Source organism: Podarcis pityusensis, assembly GCF_964106645.2.
Source record: "Podarcis pityusensis genome assembly, chromosome: 5".
NCBI classification, from domain to species: Eukaryota; Metazoa; Chordata; class Lepidosauria; order Squamata; family Lacertidae; genus Podarcis; species Podarcis pityusensis.
Genome location: NC_138032.1, coordinates 3516649 through 3531928, shown reverse-complemented (window position 1 = coordinate 3531928; position 15280 = coordinate 3516649). Strand labels below are relative to the sequence as shown.

Sequence of the window (15280 nt, the reverse complement as noted above, 5' to 3'; positions counted from 1 at the left end):
TTGGTTATTAATCCCTAGCCCGCTCCTACTATGAAAAGTAATCCCAGAGTGTCGTCTTCTTTTTTGGTGATCCCTCGCAGCCGAGTAAGATTGTTTTCCATGAACACGGCTTTAAAAGTGAATCCCTAAGTGACTGTGGAGGCCAATTCAGGATCCACACGTCCTTCCACGGTGGGTTTCTGGGCGGGAGTTGATCACAGCGAGGGTTTGCCAAGCATGCCTTCCTCTTAGCACATTTCTCCCTTTTGTCCTGAGTTCGAGTCTCTTCAAAGTCTATGACACCTTTGAAGTCTAGTTGGAGCGCTCACAGGCCAGTGTTTTCCACTTATCGGTGCTTATGTTACATTTTTTAAGATTTGCCTTGAGAGCATCTTTAAACCTCTTCGGTTGTCCACTGGTATTTCACTTTCCATTCTTGTGTTGGAAATAAGAGTAGTCGCTTTGGAAGACATCTGCACAACATGACCAGTCCAACGAAGTTGATGTTGAAGAATCATCGCTTCGACACTGGCGATCTTTGCTTCTTCCGGTACACTGGCATTAGTTCGCCTGTCTTCCCGAGTGATGTGTAAAATTTTTCGGAGACACCTGTGCGATTAGAATCCCTTTTTGGATTCTCTGCACTGCTTTTTTTTTGGACAGGTGATCCTGTCACAGTGTGTCTTTTGGAGTCACAGAATCATAGAGTTGGATGGGACGCTGGGGTCATCTAGTCCAACCCCCTGCAATGCAGGAATCTCCCATTTGAGCGCTTTGTGGTCCTCCCAGCCCTCGTGACCCAACTCTATGGGGACCTGTGGTGGGAGCTGTGCAAATCTGGCACGGCTTGTGAGATGAGAGCTTGGCACCACAATAAAGAAGCAGGGAGATGAAAGCTGATTTTTGAAACATTAAGGACAACCCGAAAGTATTTTGGGTAAAATGACATTTATTTGGCTAAAACGCATTAGTGGAAGAAAAAAATGAAGAACGCACAATACAAACCCCATCCAGCTTGCAGCAGAACCAGGAGCTTGCAATTCACAGACAGGAAACTGGGACGCTTAACACTGATTGAAAGAGGCATGGCTAGGAGAGAAATATCCATCACCACCAGTCTCTGTGGCTACAGAGAGCTCTGTTGAGGCAACCAGTTAAAGATTTCTGTTTGGGCGTTTTTACATTGGCTTCCCTGCAAAGGACACCATGAATGGCCTTTGCCCAGCGTAGGAAATCTTGACATCACGCAGCTCAAATCATCTAGTGTCAAAACCTGGCTCCTTAAAAAGAGATCTTCCAGGTCTTCCCTAAGCCAACGAGCAAGGAAGGTTGGGGAAACTAAAAAACCCTTAATTCTTCCTGTTTATTAGTGCTAAAAAACTGATAACTGTTTGTACTAGACATGTTTGCTCCTCTCTGAAGCAGGAGAGGTAGCCTGGATGAAACTTTACGATGCAGGGCGGTCACTGAGGAATTGAGCTGGTCTCAAAAGGCCTGAACTGGGCAGCCTTAGGCAGCCTGAAGACTTGGTTAGAAGCCCTGCGACAATGCAGTGATAGGACCAGATCTCATATGGCTTTTAGGAAAACGCAGCAGCTGTAATAGGGAACAGAAATTATGTGCCACTTAGGCCCCACGATGCAAGATGGGAGTTTCACAAAGGCCCATTTTTCACGTGGTCAAATGTACAAGATGCTTCAATGCTGGTATTTCAGGATGGACGGCTGTCAGAAGGTGCCTCAATTCTGCAACTCTCGCATGGCCAACAAAAGGTTAGTTCGGATGTTACTTGAGTGGCATGAAAGCTGCCCAAACATGGCTTGGGTCCCACGATGTTCCGCTAGCATATGTGAAATACCACCATGTGGCTTTTCAAATCCATTATGGGACTCATAACAATACTGACATCGGCCAGAGTACAAGGACTCTACTCTGGGTGGAAACTTGGGACAGTCAGAGATTGCCCTGTGTAGCGGTTCCTCCCCAATTATGACCTTTTTTTAAAAAAAAAAACAAAAAACCCTGTGTTGAGGACTCAATAGTTATATGAATAATGCGTGTGGCTGTATGGGTGGAAGAGTTCATTGACATTCCCACCACCTGTTCAGCTGCGAAGGAAGGAAATGCAATTTCTGGCTAAATGCATGTGGTGGAAATCTCCAAATATTGCTAAAAGGGGTGCATCACACAGTGCCCAGGTGAGTTCATTCAGAGGCAACAGGGCTATGCTTCACACATGACTACATAAATCTGCACAAATGCTGCAAGCAGGTTGTTCTATGAAGAGCCTACCTTGTGTAGCAACACCCGTGTAGGGGCCATCACTTAGAACTACAGGTGTGCAAGATTTGTGCACGTCCGTAACCAAAACCCACTTTTGTACAGTAATTTTGCAGGGCCAAAGTACTGTTAAGAGTACTGGCCTTTGGGCTTCTTTTGAAAAGGGCACAAAACAGAGTCAAGCACACAGCAGGCGATCTTTCATTGCTACCATTGCTCTACAAATCTACATCTTAGAGAGAGGGACCACTGGTATAATGCAATATGTAGCAGTCAGTATTTCAGCACCCCAAATCCCATTTTTTGTTTTTTTTTAAAGTCACCCAACAAATTTATCTGCTTCTATATTGACCTTTGCAAGTATCATTTCGGAATGGCTGGCTCCCTAAGTGTCATTCCTTAAAGGCCGCTGACACTCCTGTTCCCAAAGCAGTCTCCAGATGAGCCGGTTTGGGAGACAATTTCTGGGGCAGAAGAACCACCCTGAGGTGCTGTTCCCCTCCAATTCGCTGTTTTCATGGCAAAATGATCTTTTGGAAGAGCTCCCTCAAAGGAAAAGACACAAATTATCCTGAGGCCATGCGTACCACGGCAATTTCACGGCACTGGGGAAAACTTTCAGAAGCACATTTTACCGCATGAATAACATGGAAGGGAAATCTGCCTTGCGGCAACTCAGTTCCTGCGCCTGTGAATCAACTTTATACAGTGTGCAAATGTTCAGAAGTGCGTCTCAAAACAATCCAACTGAACACACTTTTGAAGAGTTAAAACGGGGCAATCCAGCCTTTCCAGGACTCTCCCCTCTCCCTGTGGAATGGGAAGGCAGGCTGAGGAACAGAAATGGGTTCTCCCTCAGATTTTTAAGACACCAGGGGAAACTCACAGGGAAGAGAGAGCACGGCGCTGTCTGCTTTGTGAGCTCCCACCAAAAATCCTGACGGTGTATGGCCCAGACTGACCACCACAGTGGCAATCTGGCCAACACCTCCGTTCCTGTCCAGGGACAATCTTGATGTCAGAAAATGTGTGGGCGCCAGGATGCTGTGAAGCTGTCTCGCTGAGCTCACAGAGTGTGGGCAGAGGCTGTCTGCCTGCTCTGTATTCTCAAAGCACGAATAATTCCTCCCCCCAGAGACATTTCACAAGCTGATTTTCCTACAAAGAGACAACCTCTTAAGAAAAACATTAACTCATGAAATAACCCAGACGGGCAGTCGTCCATGGTCAAGGGACAGCTGGCATCGTTCTTGACAGGGAAACATCAGAAGCAGGGACTGAATCCAGGGAAAATCCATGCGGAGCTGACAGTTAACTCTGAACATTTATTACACAGTTAACAACAAAAGCCAACAGGAGGACCACCCCCAGACACCGGGCAGTTCACTGAAAGAGCAGCTGTTTTGCATGATATTCATTTGCACCTTACTCAAGGCAGAGCTGAGAGTTGGCAGGGTTTGCACTCGAACACCCAGGAGGTTTGGAGGTGACGCAACGAGTGTGCCACACCCTCTGAGCTGGATCTGTGCTGCTGCTGGCCTTTCCTGGGAGCACAGAACAGACACTCAGCCATAGTTGCACAATGGGGCAGTTCCCCTCTTCCCCATGAAGGGGTGCGGGGTGGGCAGCAAAGCCCTGACCACTGGGCATTTATGACAGACACAGGCAGGCAGGAGAGCAGAGTTGCAGGATCAGACACGAGCTGCATGGTGCACTTTGGAAGCTGGGAGGCAGGAGGGCGTTAGGGTCAGGTAGGCGTTCTGAGAAGAGATGGGTAAGTCAACAAAGGCGAGATGGGTATGTCAACAAAGACCAAACACCCGGCGCCAGGAAAGGGGTCACAAACCTTTGCTTAAAGCACAACACGCAAAAGGGATAAAATTTAAGCTTTTAACAGGTTCCCAAGTTTCCTTGTTTTCGCTGCCCAACAAGAAGTCTCAGAATGGGGAGAATCGGGGTCGCTTTTCCGGATGCTACGGAACGAGTGCCACCCATTCAGCCCTGCTCTGGCTTTGCAGCGCAATGTACATTCCACCTGAATGCTAGCCTGATGTTCTCCTCCAATTCGGCAGCAAGCAACTTGTCTTTGAAGCCTGGGGGGGTGGCTACTCCTGCTGCACATCCACAGGAACTTTAAGCCAACTTTGCCCATTTGGGAAGCAAACTGAAGTTTTTCTTTTATTATTGTGTGCGCCAGAAGCAGGAAAAGGCGGCTGAGCAGACGACCCAACAACCTCACTGCGGTTACAGTGGGAATCTGCAGACATGCTTCCACCCCCCTTTTTTGCACAGCCTCCCCTCCCACTTATCTTCCTGAGGACCAGCAAACTGGGGGAACAGAAGGGCTTGCAAGGTGACCAACTTCCGCTCCAGCATCCCAAAAAGCATCTTGTGACTCCATAGCCAGCCGCCACCTCTCTCTCTCTTTACAGATTTTCTACTGCAACCGCTTCCTGCACTGCCTCGACTTCACACCGGCTCAAGGGCCTTGAACTGGAGGCAGCCTGTAGGAGGCAGGGGGCACCCTGGGACTTGGGGACAGGCAGGCAACGATGCTTGCCTGCAGGGCAGCCTCCCGGCTCTGCCAGCCCCCTAATTCCCCCGCCAACCAGAGCGCTCATTTCCACGAGTGGCTGGGGCCAGTTAAAAGTTTAAAAGGAATATACCTGCTTTAAAATTGGAGCCACCTTCCCCCCGTTTCCCCCAAGAAACAAGACAGCAAATAACCAATGAAAGGGGAAGTGGGGAAGGCGTTCAAACGCAACAATGCGCCCCACTCCCCAAGGCACTAGTCCTCAGCGAGAGAGGAGGAGGAGGACGCTGCCTGGGTGGGCTGCCACGGCAGACCCAGCCCTCGGGCGGCGGGTTGGGGGGAGGCGCTCGCTCATCGTCAGCGGTTCTCTTCATGCCTGGAGGCGGGACTCATCAAGGAAGCAGCATTTGCAGAAATCCCCGTGGGGTCCAGGCTCTCTAGTCCTCCTCATCCTCGCTGATGTCATAGGCCACCGCCGACTTGTTCCTGGGGACGTTGGCTGGAGACGAGGGGGGCGTCCGGGCAGTGAAGGGCCAGCGGAAGGAAGGGGAGGGGGAGCGGTCATGGGTGGGGCTGCTGCTGGGGCTCTGCTTGGGGCTGATGGCCTGCAGCATCCGCCCCTTGCCCTCCTTCAGCATGTGCTTCTGGGGAGGAAAGGCAGAGCGCTGGTCAGGAACCTGCCGCAAAACTCGCATTAAGAATACTTGAATTAAAAAGAGGAAGCTGCCTTATGAATCAGACCCAGCCGTCCGCCTAGCTCAGCAGTGGGCCCTGCTGCTGTTGAACTACAACTCCCAGCATCCCTAGCTAGCAGGAACAGCGGTCAGGAATGATGGGAGTTGCAGTCCAACAACAGCTGAGGACCCGGTCTGAGAAACGCTGGCACACTGAGCAGCTGTGGTGGCTCTCCAGGGTTTCAGAGAAGGGGTCTCTGCCAAGTCTACCTGGTGATGCTAGCGGGGGCTGCACCTGGGGCCTTCTGCATGCAAGGCAGGTGTTCTGCTGCTGGGTCTGAGTCCTTCCCATGCAGAGGACTTGCACCGGCTCCAAGTTTCAGGCCTGCCCCCTGCTACTTATCCAGTCATCAAACCATTAGTTCACCTGGCTCTGTACTGGCTGCAGCTCTCCAGAGGTTCAGGCAGGAGTCCTTTGGCTGGAGATGATGTTGGGGACTGAACCTGAGACTTTCAGTGTGCAAGGCAGGGACCCCAAGGGTCATCTAGCCCAACCCCCTAAAATGCAGGAATGTCCTGTCTGAACTCGCCAGCTGAGTTTGCTGTTAGCATGTGCAACAAGGCTCCCTTTATCGAGTTGGATCTCCCGGGGCCCACCCAGTTCAGGCCAGGAGAGGCGAGTCACCAGAGGATCGGGGCCGCCCTATGCCTCGGGGCAGATAAAAGCCGGCCAGCCCCAGTCCCAAGTTGCGGGAGCAACTTTGTTGGTTGCTAGTTCCTGCCTGAACTCTGTCCTGCTTTCCTGCCGGAGCTCCTGACCCGCCCTGGCTCCCTGCTTGCAAGCCTGTTCCTGACTTCACCCGACTCCCTGCCCTGCACCCAGCTTCAGCTACTACGGACTGCCTCCACCTTTGACCACGGACCGGACTTGGACCTCGCCTCTCGGGTAACCCACGGGACCAGCACACCCCCGGTCCTCAGACCACACCCCCTTAATGGTTCTCCTTTGTGCCTGGGTGGAACGCGTCCTGGCTTTGAGTGACACCTGTCGCCCTGCCCACTTTTGCCCCTGGCCCCGCCCACCAGGGGCTGCTCACAGCTCCTCCATGCTGCTCAATCCTCAGATGCCAAAGACCAAACCTGGGCTGCTGCGGATGCAGAGGAGGGGCTCCACCTGCGGCCTTGGGGTCTAAAGTTCTATGTAGGACGTGCAGTCTTTGTTCAGTGCGATTGCGTTTGGCCCAGAGGGTGCAGGCACACGTGCAGAGTGCAGCTGGGCTCATAGCCAGAGGCAACCCCATGGGCATGCAAGCCCTGAGACTAGGCAGAGAAGCGGAAGGCGTCTGACCCTGCTGCCTCCTTACCAGAGCTCCTTCGGGGCCAAACATCTCCAGGAAGTTGCCAATGAACTCGCGGGACTTCTCTTCCCATTTTTGGATGAGGTCGATGCTTTTCTCCTCCACTTTCTGCACAAACTCCTTGGACTTCTCTTCGACGTCCTTCACCCTCTTCTTCACTTTGTCCACACGCTCTTGCAAATGGTACTTCTTCTCCTGCAATAAAAGAGAGAGGCCGTCATTGTCAGTATGCCTTTGAGCCGGTGCCAGAGACTGGGCTCAACAACTGGTTCTGCCCCGACTGGGCTAGGCGACTAGAACACTTCCAGAGACCTTCCACTCCTGGAAAGCAGGTCTAAGTGCACTGGACCCACAACTGTCCACTGTGAGCACCAACCTCAGCAGAGTATGAACAACATGGAAGAAAGCTGTGAAGCGTAAATTCTTTTATTTCTAATAGCTACTGCAAACTAAAACTGAAAAAGCTACTGGCTTGCATGAGCGTTACAGCTCTCACTCAGCCATCTCATCTCTACATGGATAACACACAGACTCCCACAGAGTCAGGCAGGAGCGGAAGAAGCAAAGAGCAGTTTCCGACCCCTCCTTTCTGAAAACATCATATCAGGAGATTCTCGCAATGGGAGGGGATGAAAATATCAACAGGCATCACGGGTTAGGGCTAAGTTGGTGGCATCCGCTGAAAAACGGCAGCCTTGGGGACAGCACCAGGCAGAAGGGCCAAATTCTGTATATAGAAAACACCTCGCTCTGTCACAGACTCAAAGCAGATGCCGAAATGTGTTTCTCTGGGTGGCAAGATCTGGATTTCGTGGGATTTGGGGTCTTCCGGAAAGGCCACGTTCATCCTCTTCCCACCTGATCTGTTTAATGAGATGGGGGTGGGGCGTTGAACCTGGGGCCTCCTGCATGAAAATGGGACCCCCCCTTCGTTTGCAGCCAGGCAACCCGAAGGAGTCTGTGCACAGAAAACAAGGTCCCCGGACTCACGTTGATGAAGCTGACGTTGAGCTCCTTAGCTGTATAGCCCCTCTGCAGGTTCCGCCGGGCGTAGACGTCGTAGTCGCGGACGATGCGAGTGATGATGTCCGACGTGGAAATCCCTTCGGTTCTCTGAGTCGGTGCGAACATTCCTGCAAGCAGATGGAGAGAGGGTTGGGCGGGCAGTCAGTCGACCCAAGAGGGCTCCATAAACATGGCGCCATGATGCAATCTGGAAAGGCCCTGTACCCTTCTTGGAGGCTTCCCATTAGCATGATGAGAAAGACTGGGGGTGTGAGGTGGAGAGGAAGGGAAAGGGGGGGGGGGACAAAGGAGGAGGAAGCAGGTTTGGGCTTCCCAGCCCCTGCATTCCCCTCCCACCTGAATTCACTGCTCTCCAATGGCCCATCTAGTCCAGCACTGGCCAAACAGATGCCAATAATAATATATTTTTTTATTTATACCCCGCCCTCCCTGGCCAGAGCCGGGCTCAGGGCGGCTAACACCAGTAAAATTGCAATAAAAACATAAAAGGAAAAAAACCCCAATTTAAAATACAGATTAAAATGCAATTTAAAATGCAGCCTCATTTTACAAGTAGCCCATAAATCAAAACCATAAGGGGAGGGAAACATAAGGGACAGACTGAGTCCAAACCAAAGGCCAGGTGGAACAGCTCTGTCTTGCAGGCCCTGAGGAAAGATATCAAGTCCCTCAGGGCCCTAGTCTCTTGTGACAGAGTGTTCCATCAAGTCGGGGCCAGTGCTGAAAAGGCCCTGGCCCTAGTTGAGACCAATCTAACCACCTTCAGACCTGGGACCTCCAAAGTGTTGTCATTTGTGGACCTTAAGGTCCTCCGCGGGGCATACCAGGACAGGCGGTCCCATAGGTATGTGGGTCCTAGGCCACATAGGGCTTTAAAGGTCAAAACCAGCACCTTAAACCTGACACTGTACTCTACCGGGAGCCAGTGCAGCTGGAAAAGCACTGGATGAATATGCTCCCATGGCAGGGACCCCGTAAGGAGCCTCGCCGTGGCATTCTGCACCCGCTGGAGTTTCTGGGACAGCTTCAAGGGCAGCCCCACGTGGCTGCAACCTGTGCCTCCATGGAAACCTGTGAGCAGGATTCAAGCACAAGAGCAACTCTCCCCTCCTGTGGTTTCCAGCAACTGGTATTCAGAAGCATCGCTGCCTCTGACCTCATGGCTAGCAGTCCCTGACAGTCCTATCCTCTAGAGCGGTTTCCAAAACTTGGGTCTCCAGCTCTTTTTGGACTACAGTTCCCATCATCCCTGCTTGCTAGGGCTGATGGGAGTTGTAGTCCAGCAACAGCTGGAGACTCACGATTGGGAAAGCCTGCTCTAGAAGCATGTAGGGAAATGAAGAGGCTCTGAACAGCACTGGCCTGGAGGGGAGCCAGCCCCAAGCCTGCCCAGAGGGGATGGCGGGAGGGCTGAGTGGTTCCACTGCAGAGACACAAGCTCACCTGCTTCTTTTATGTGCTTATAGACATCGTCGCTGCCGGCAGAGGAATAGGGGATGTCATCGTGGGCTACAAAGTCGATCTGTGGGATCGGACAGCAAGAGCCATTAGCAAAACAGCGGAGTCTGGGCAGCAGAGAAGAGGTTGCGGCACAACCCATGACCTGGTAGATGAGGGCACCAAGCAGGGACAGGCACAAAGACACGGAGCAGGGAAGGCCTTTCAGCCCATTGTGCTGCCACTGGCCAGGTCTCTAGGGTGCCCCCCATCAGAGGGCAGGAGGAATGGAGTCTGGCTCCAGTGTGGTGTAGTGGTTAAGAGTGGTAGACTCGTAATCTGGTGAACCGGGTTCGCTTCCCCGCTCCTCCACATGCAGCTGCTGGGTGACCTTGGGCCAATCACACTTCTCTGAAGTCTCTCAGCCCCACTCACCTCACAGAGTGTTTGTTGTGGGGGAGGAAGGGAAAGGAGAATGTTAGCCGCTTTGACTCCTTCGGGTAGTGATAAAGCGGGATATCAAATCCAAACTCTTCTTCTTCTTCTTTTTGCCACGGCTCAGAGAATCCCACTTGGCCGTAAGGCTAAGGACTGGAAGAGTTACAAGGGACCCAGCCCCCTTCCCTCCAAACCACCTTTCACAGAGGCTCTTTTACCCTGTGCTCAGCCAAGAACTCGGGCGTCAGGGTCCAGGGGGCGTTCCTCACCACCTCGTCCACGTAGCGGCAGTGCTGCACGGCGTCGTAGCGCTCAGCCTCGTTCATCACCGTGAAGCCCTTGAAGTTGTGCGTCAGCTCGTCGCTGCAGACTGCAATCGTGGAAAGGGCAACGGGGTGAGAACGTGAGCTCTGAGCCTCTTAAGCAACCCTGCCCGTCCTCGCTGGGGCGCCTCTTCCCCGGAGCTCCTGCCGAGAACACCCCGTGGCGTCACAGTGCCATCTAGGAAAGGGCTGCAGCTCAGGGACAGAGCATCTGTGCTGCATGCAGAAGGTTCCGGGGTCAAGCCCTGACATCAGGGGGCTGGGAGAGACCCCCTGCCTGAAAACCCCACAGAGCTGCTGCTGGTCAGTGTAGGCTGTACTGAGTTAGATGGACCACAGGTCTGATTCAGGATATGTACATAAAGACTCCAGTGGGAGAATAATAATAATTAGAATTAAAAATCAAGGAGAAGTAATTATCCCAGTTGGAATATATGCACCCAATGGAAAAAAAAGTAGAATTCTTCAAAGAACTAGGAAAAAGGTTGCTGGAATACACAGAAGAAAAAAATGATCTTCATGAGAGATTTAAATGGGGTAACAAACCCTGAGATGGACAGAACAATAGGACAGAGAGGGGAAAAAGAAGGAAAGCTGCCACGTAGTTTTTTCGAACTGGTAGAAAATAGGGATATAAAAGATGCATGGAGATTTAAACATTTAACAGAAAGGCACTATACTTATTTTTCAGAACCAAATAAATCTGCCAGTAAAATTGATGCCATTTGGATATCTAAAGAGTTACTTGGGAGAATAGGTAAGATACAAATTCTGCCAAAACTAGGTCTGATTCAGGATATGGCACCTTCCCAGGGAGTTGGGTATGTTTAGCCTGGATAAGAGGAGACGGAGAGGAGATATGATAGCCGTCTTCAAATATCTAAAGGGCTGTCACACGGAAGATGGAGCAAGCTTGTTCTCTCCTCTGGAGGACAGGACCTGACCCAATGGATTCAAGTTACAAAAAAGTAGATTCTTGTAAGAAGAAGAACATTCTGACAGTGAGGGCTATTTGTCAGTGGAATGGATTTAATCTGGAGGTTGTGGACTCTCCTTCCTTGGAGGTTTTCCAGCACAGTTTGGATGGCCATCTGTCTTGGATGCTTCAGCTGAGATTCCTTCATTGCAGGGGGTTGGACTAGATGACTCTCAGGGTCCCTTCCAACTCCACGATTCTACTCTTTTGGCTTAACCCCTTAAACTACATCTCCGGCTGAAACAAAGTGCACATGCTCACATCAACACCTTCCCTCCCGCAACACTTCTTGGGACAAAGGGCTGAGTTTTGCTTTTTCAGAAATCTCCGCAAGCCTGTACACAAGGAATGGCACTTTTTGGAATGGGAGTATGCATTACTTTAAGAAATACTCAGAAATAAACTGTACAGAGAGCTAACTGCACAATAAACCTTTGCTAAAACGCTACAAAGTCAAGACAGTATCCCAGGAAAAGGAAGAAGGGAGCTTTGCTTGGCATCTGGACCCCAGGGAGGGAACAGCCTCCCTTGTGACATCTGGCCAAATGGAACAGATAAAAGGCAGCAGGGCATAAAGACAGGCCAATATAGCCAACACATGACTGCCATGATAGCAACTTAGAGAGGGGCCCACTTTCGTATTGGACACACTTTAATGGAATGAAACCTAAATTGCTCTGAAATGGCAATGGAACATATACTGACTTGTTCATTTTTTCTGCACAGGTGATACAGATCAGCTGTGGGTTCGATCAGTTTCAACTTAACACTCTCTGGGGTCCTACGTTTTAGACAAGCCTCCTTGGCTGTCCTGGGCCATGTTTTCCTCCAGGGAAAAAAGTACTTTCTCTTGTCTGCTCTGAATCTTCTGCCAAATCAAGATCCCTGGGTGAATCTAACCAAGTCCTAGCATTATGAGAGAGGAAGGAAAAAATTCTCTCTACCTGCTTGTTACATATAATGCGTGGTTCCCCCAGCCAGGTAGCTTTCCTCCAAAATGTTTATGGAGTCAAAGGAGCTCTGCCTTACCCCCTACAATCAGGTACGTGTTTGGGAAGAGGTTTTTCGCCTGCATCAAGGCCCGTGCATGCCCAGAGTGGAAAAGATCAAATATTCCGTCGGCGTAAACCCTGACTGGTCTGTCCACTAAGAAGAGGAGAAAGGAAAAGCTTGTTAGTGAGGTGCTTGAAGGCTTCCACAAGAGCCTGTTCCAACCCCAAATAAAAGATTCTGTCTACTAGAGTGGTTCTCTTTGCAGTGACTTGAAGCACAGCTTCCTTTGTTCAAGTCCTCAGAGTTCCTGGTTGCAGGCAAATCCACAATGACAATGGCTTCAAGTTACAAGAAAGGAGATTCCCAAGGAGAGCAAGAGCTGTTCGACAGTGGAATTGTCTCCCTTGGGACTCTCCTCCCTTGGAGGTTTTTAAGAAGAGGTTGGATGGCTGTCTGTCTTGGATGCTTTAGCTGAGATCCCTGCAATTGCAGGGGGTTGGACTAGATGACCCTTGGGGCTCCTTTCCAACTCAATGACACAATCAGACCCAGAGCATTTGCAAAAGTAGCAGCAATCAATCAGGACAGGCGAGCAAGGAGACTTCCCTAATCTCTAATCACTGGAGAGCCAGTGCGGTGTAGTGGTTAAGAGTGGTAGACTCATAATCTGGTGAACCGGGTTCGCTTCCCCGCTCCTCCACCTGCAGCTGCTGGGTGACCTTGGGCCAGTCACACTTCTCTGAAGTCTCTCAGCCTCACTCACCTCACAGAGTGTTTGTTATGGGGGAGGAAGGGAAAGGAGATTGTGAGCCGCTTTGAGACTACTTAGGGTAGTGAAAAAGCGGGCTATCAAATCCAAACTCCTCCTCCTCCAGCTTCAGCTCCTTGGTGCGTCAGCAATAAGGACCCCCTTGGCTGTAATGACTTTCTGGCACCGATTAGATTTTCACTGGTCACGAGAGATCTGCTCAAATAGGCATTTTCCAGGGAAATCTCAGCATATGAAATAACACCTGGAAAAACAGGTTCAACATGGCACAGGGATTTTTGGAACCAGCATACTTGCGAGCAACTCCGCCCTGCTGTAAACTCAACCCCCCACCCCCTTCTCACGGCTCCAACATGCGCAGGAAGGATATCCATGTGCAAGAGGGATCCATGCCTTGAGGAAATGGGGGAGACCGACCAAATTCCTATAGAGTCAGTGACAGCCACCCAGTGATGGCCACCCGGCTATAAATGAGGATTACCGTATTTTCGCTCTATAAGACGCACTTCCCCCCACCTAAAAAGTAAAAGCTCCCTTTAAAGAGCCACGTGGAGCGTGTGTGTGGCTCTTCGGGGCTTTTCCCCGAGGGAGAAGGGCTGCCCCCCCCCACTCCGTGCGCTCTTTAAAGAGAGCACAGCTCTTGGGGGAACCTTAGTCTCATGCAGCCTCTCCCGGGCAGGGGGATGAAGGCTCCCCTTGCCCGGGAGAGGCTGTGCGCGGCTATCCCATAAACCAGGACAGCCAGCTGGATTGCAGTACAGCGATCCCGCTTGCTGTCCTGGCTTCTGGGATTCAGAATATTTTTTTTCTTGTTTTCCTCTTCCAAAAACTAGGTGCGTCTTATGGTCTGGTGCATCTTATAGAGCGAAAAATATGGTGAATAAATGCATGCCAGTTAAGTCTACCAAGAACTAGTACCCACAATGTTCTTCCTCGGCCGTTGGCTGGGTGCCGGTTGCTGGGAACCCCGGGACGCAAGAGTTGCTCCTGCTCCCAGGCCCTGTTTGTGGGCTTCCCGCAGGAATCTGACTGGGCACTGTGCGAAGAGTGCCGGACTAGGTGAGCCTTTGGCCTGACCTGGCAGGCTCTCCTTATGTTTGTACAAATGAACATTGCCCAAAGCAGCAAACTGCCTGTGACCCCCAGTTCAAGGCTAAATCAGGGCCGTTTATCAAGCCTGGAGCCTGCAGATAAGGATGTACGGGAAGTCTGCTGGATCAGGCCAGCAGCTTGTTCTGACAGTGGCAGTCAGATTCCTGTGTGAAGCCCACAAGCAGGATCCGAGAGCAGGGGCAACTGTCATTTTGAGCCATGACACCTCCAACAGCGCAGGCGGACTGGAGCCATTGTGACTAGCAGCCATTGAGAGCCTGACCCTCCTCTATGAATTGGCTGAGTCCCCTTTTAAAGCCACCCCAGGCCATCCCTGCCTCCTGGGGGAGTGAGTTCCAAAGATTAACTCTGTGCTCTGCAAATGGTCTTGAACGGGGGACCTTGGGGGTGACGGGCAGGGATTCACCCTGTGCGCCACTGCCCAGCTGTGGCCTAATAATAATAATAATAATAATAAATTTACTATTTATACCCCGCCCATCTGGCTGAGTTTCCCCAGCCACTCTGGGCAGCTCCCAATCGAGTGTTAAAAACAATACTGCATTAAATATTAAAAACTTCCCTAAACAGGGCTGCCTTCAGATGTCTTTTAAAGATAAGATAGCTGCTTATTTCCTTGACATTTGGTGGGAGGGCGTTCCACAGGACAGGTGCCACTACCGAGAAGGCCCTCTGCCTGGTTCCCTGTAACCTCACTTCTCGCAGGGAGGGAACCGCCAGAAGGCCCTCGGAGATGGACCTCAGTGTCCGGGTTGAACGCTGGGAGTGGAGATTCTCCTTCAGATATTCAGGACCGAGGCCGTTTAGGGCTTTAAAGGTCAGCACCAACACTTTGAATTGTGCTCGGAAACGTACTGGGAGCCAATGCAGATCTCTCAGGACTGGTGTTATATGGTCTCAGTGGCCACTCCCAGTCGCCAGTCTATCTGCCGCATTCTGGATTAATTGTAGTTTCTGGGTCACCTTCAAAGGTAGCCCCACGTAGAGCGCATTGCAGTAGTCCAAGCGGGAGATAACCAGCCAAAGAAAGGAGCAGGAGGGAAACTGGCCAAGGAAGCCTCCTGCATTGCAGGGGGTTGGACTAGATGACCCTTGGGGGACCCATCCAACTAGAATTCCTTTCACCAACAGGCTAGGCCAGGTCAAGCCATGACCTTTCGGAAGGTTTGCTTGCTTCTCTGAGCGACTGGCCTCTTCTGCCTTTATGCCTGCTCTCCCCTATCCTTGGCCTTTTCCTTGCTCTCGGGTACACAGGAGCCAGGCACCGCCCACCTGCTGAGGCCACAAAGCCGCTCTCTGATCTGATAGACTGAAAGGGCAAGCTCAGCCTCACCTCCCATGACTTCGCAGGTATTAGCAGAGAGATTAAGGGGATTTCGCA

At 51.2% G+C, this 15280-nt stretch overlaps 1 protein-coding gene across 3 annotated transcripts in view; it reads right to left on the bottom strand.

The window, feature by feature from the left end:
- Positions 1-3564: 3564 nt before the first annotated feature.
- PCYT1A (phosphate cytidylyltransferase 1A, choline) overlaps positions 3565-15280 on the bottom strand; it is a 40171-nt gene continuing 28455 nt past the window's right edge. For all 3 annotated transcript variants that reach the window (XM_081007513.1, XM_081007511.1, XM_081007512.1), the window contains 6 exons: positions 12054-12170; positions 9944-10095; positions 9294-9372; positions 7815-7957; positions 6831-7019; positions 3565-5436 (listed from right to left, as the gene is read on the bottom strand). In XM_081007513.1, the coding sequence (XP_080863639.1) occupies positions 5230-5436; positions 6831-7019; positions 7815-7957; positions 9294-9372; positions 9944-10095; positions 12054-12170 (887 nt within the window). In that variant the 3' untranslated portion in view covers positions 3565-5229. The remainder of the gene's footprint in view (positions 5437-6830; positions 7020-7814; positions 7958-9293; positions 9373-9943; positions 10096-12053; positions 12171-15280) is intronic.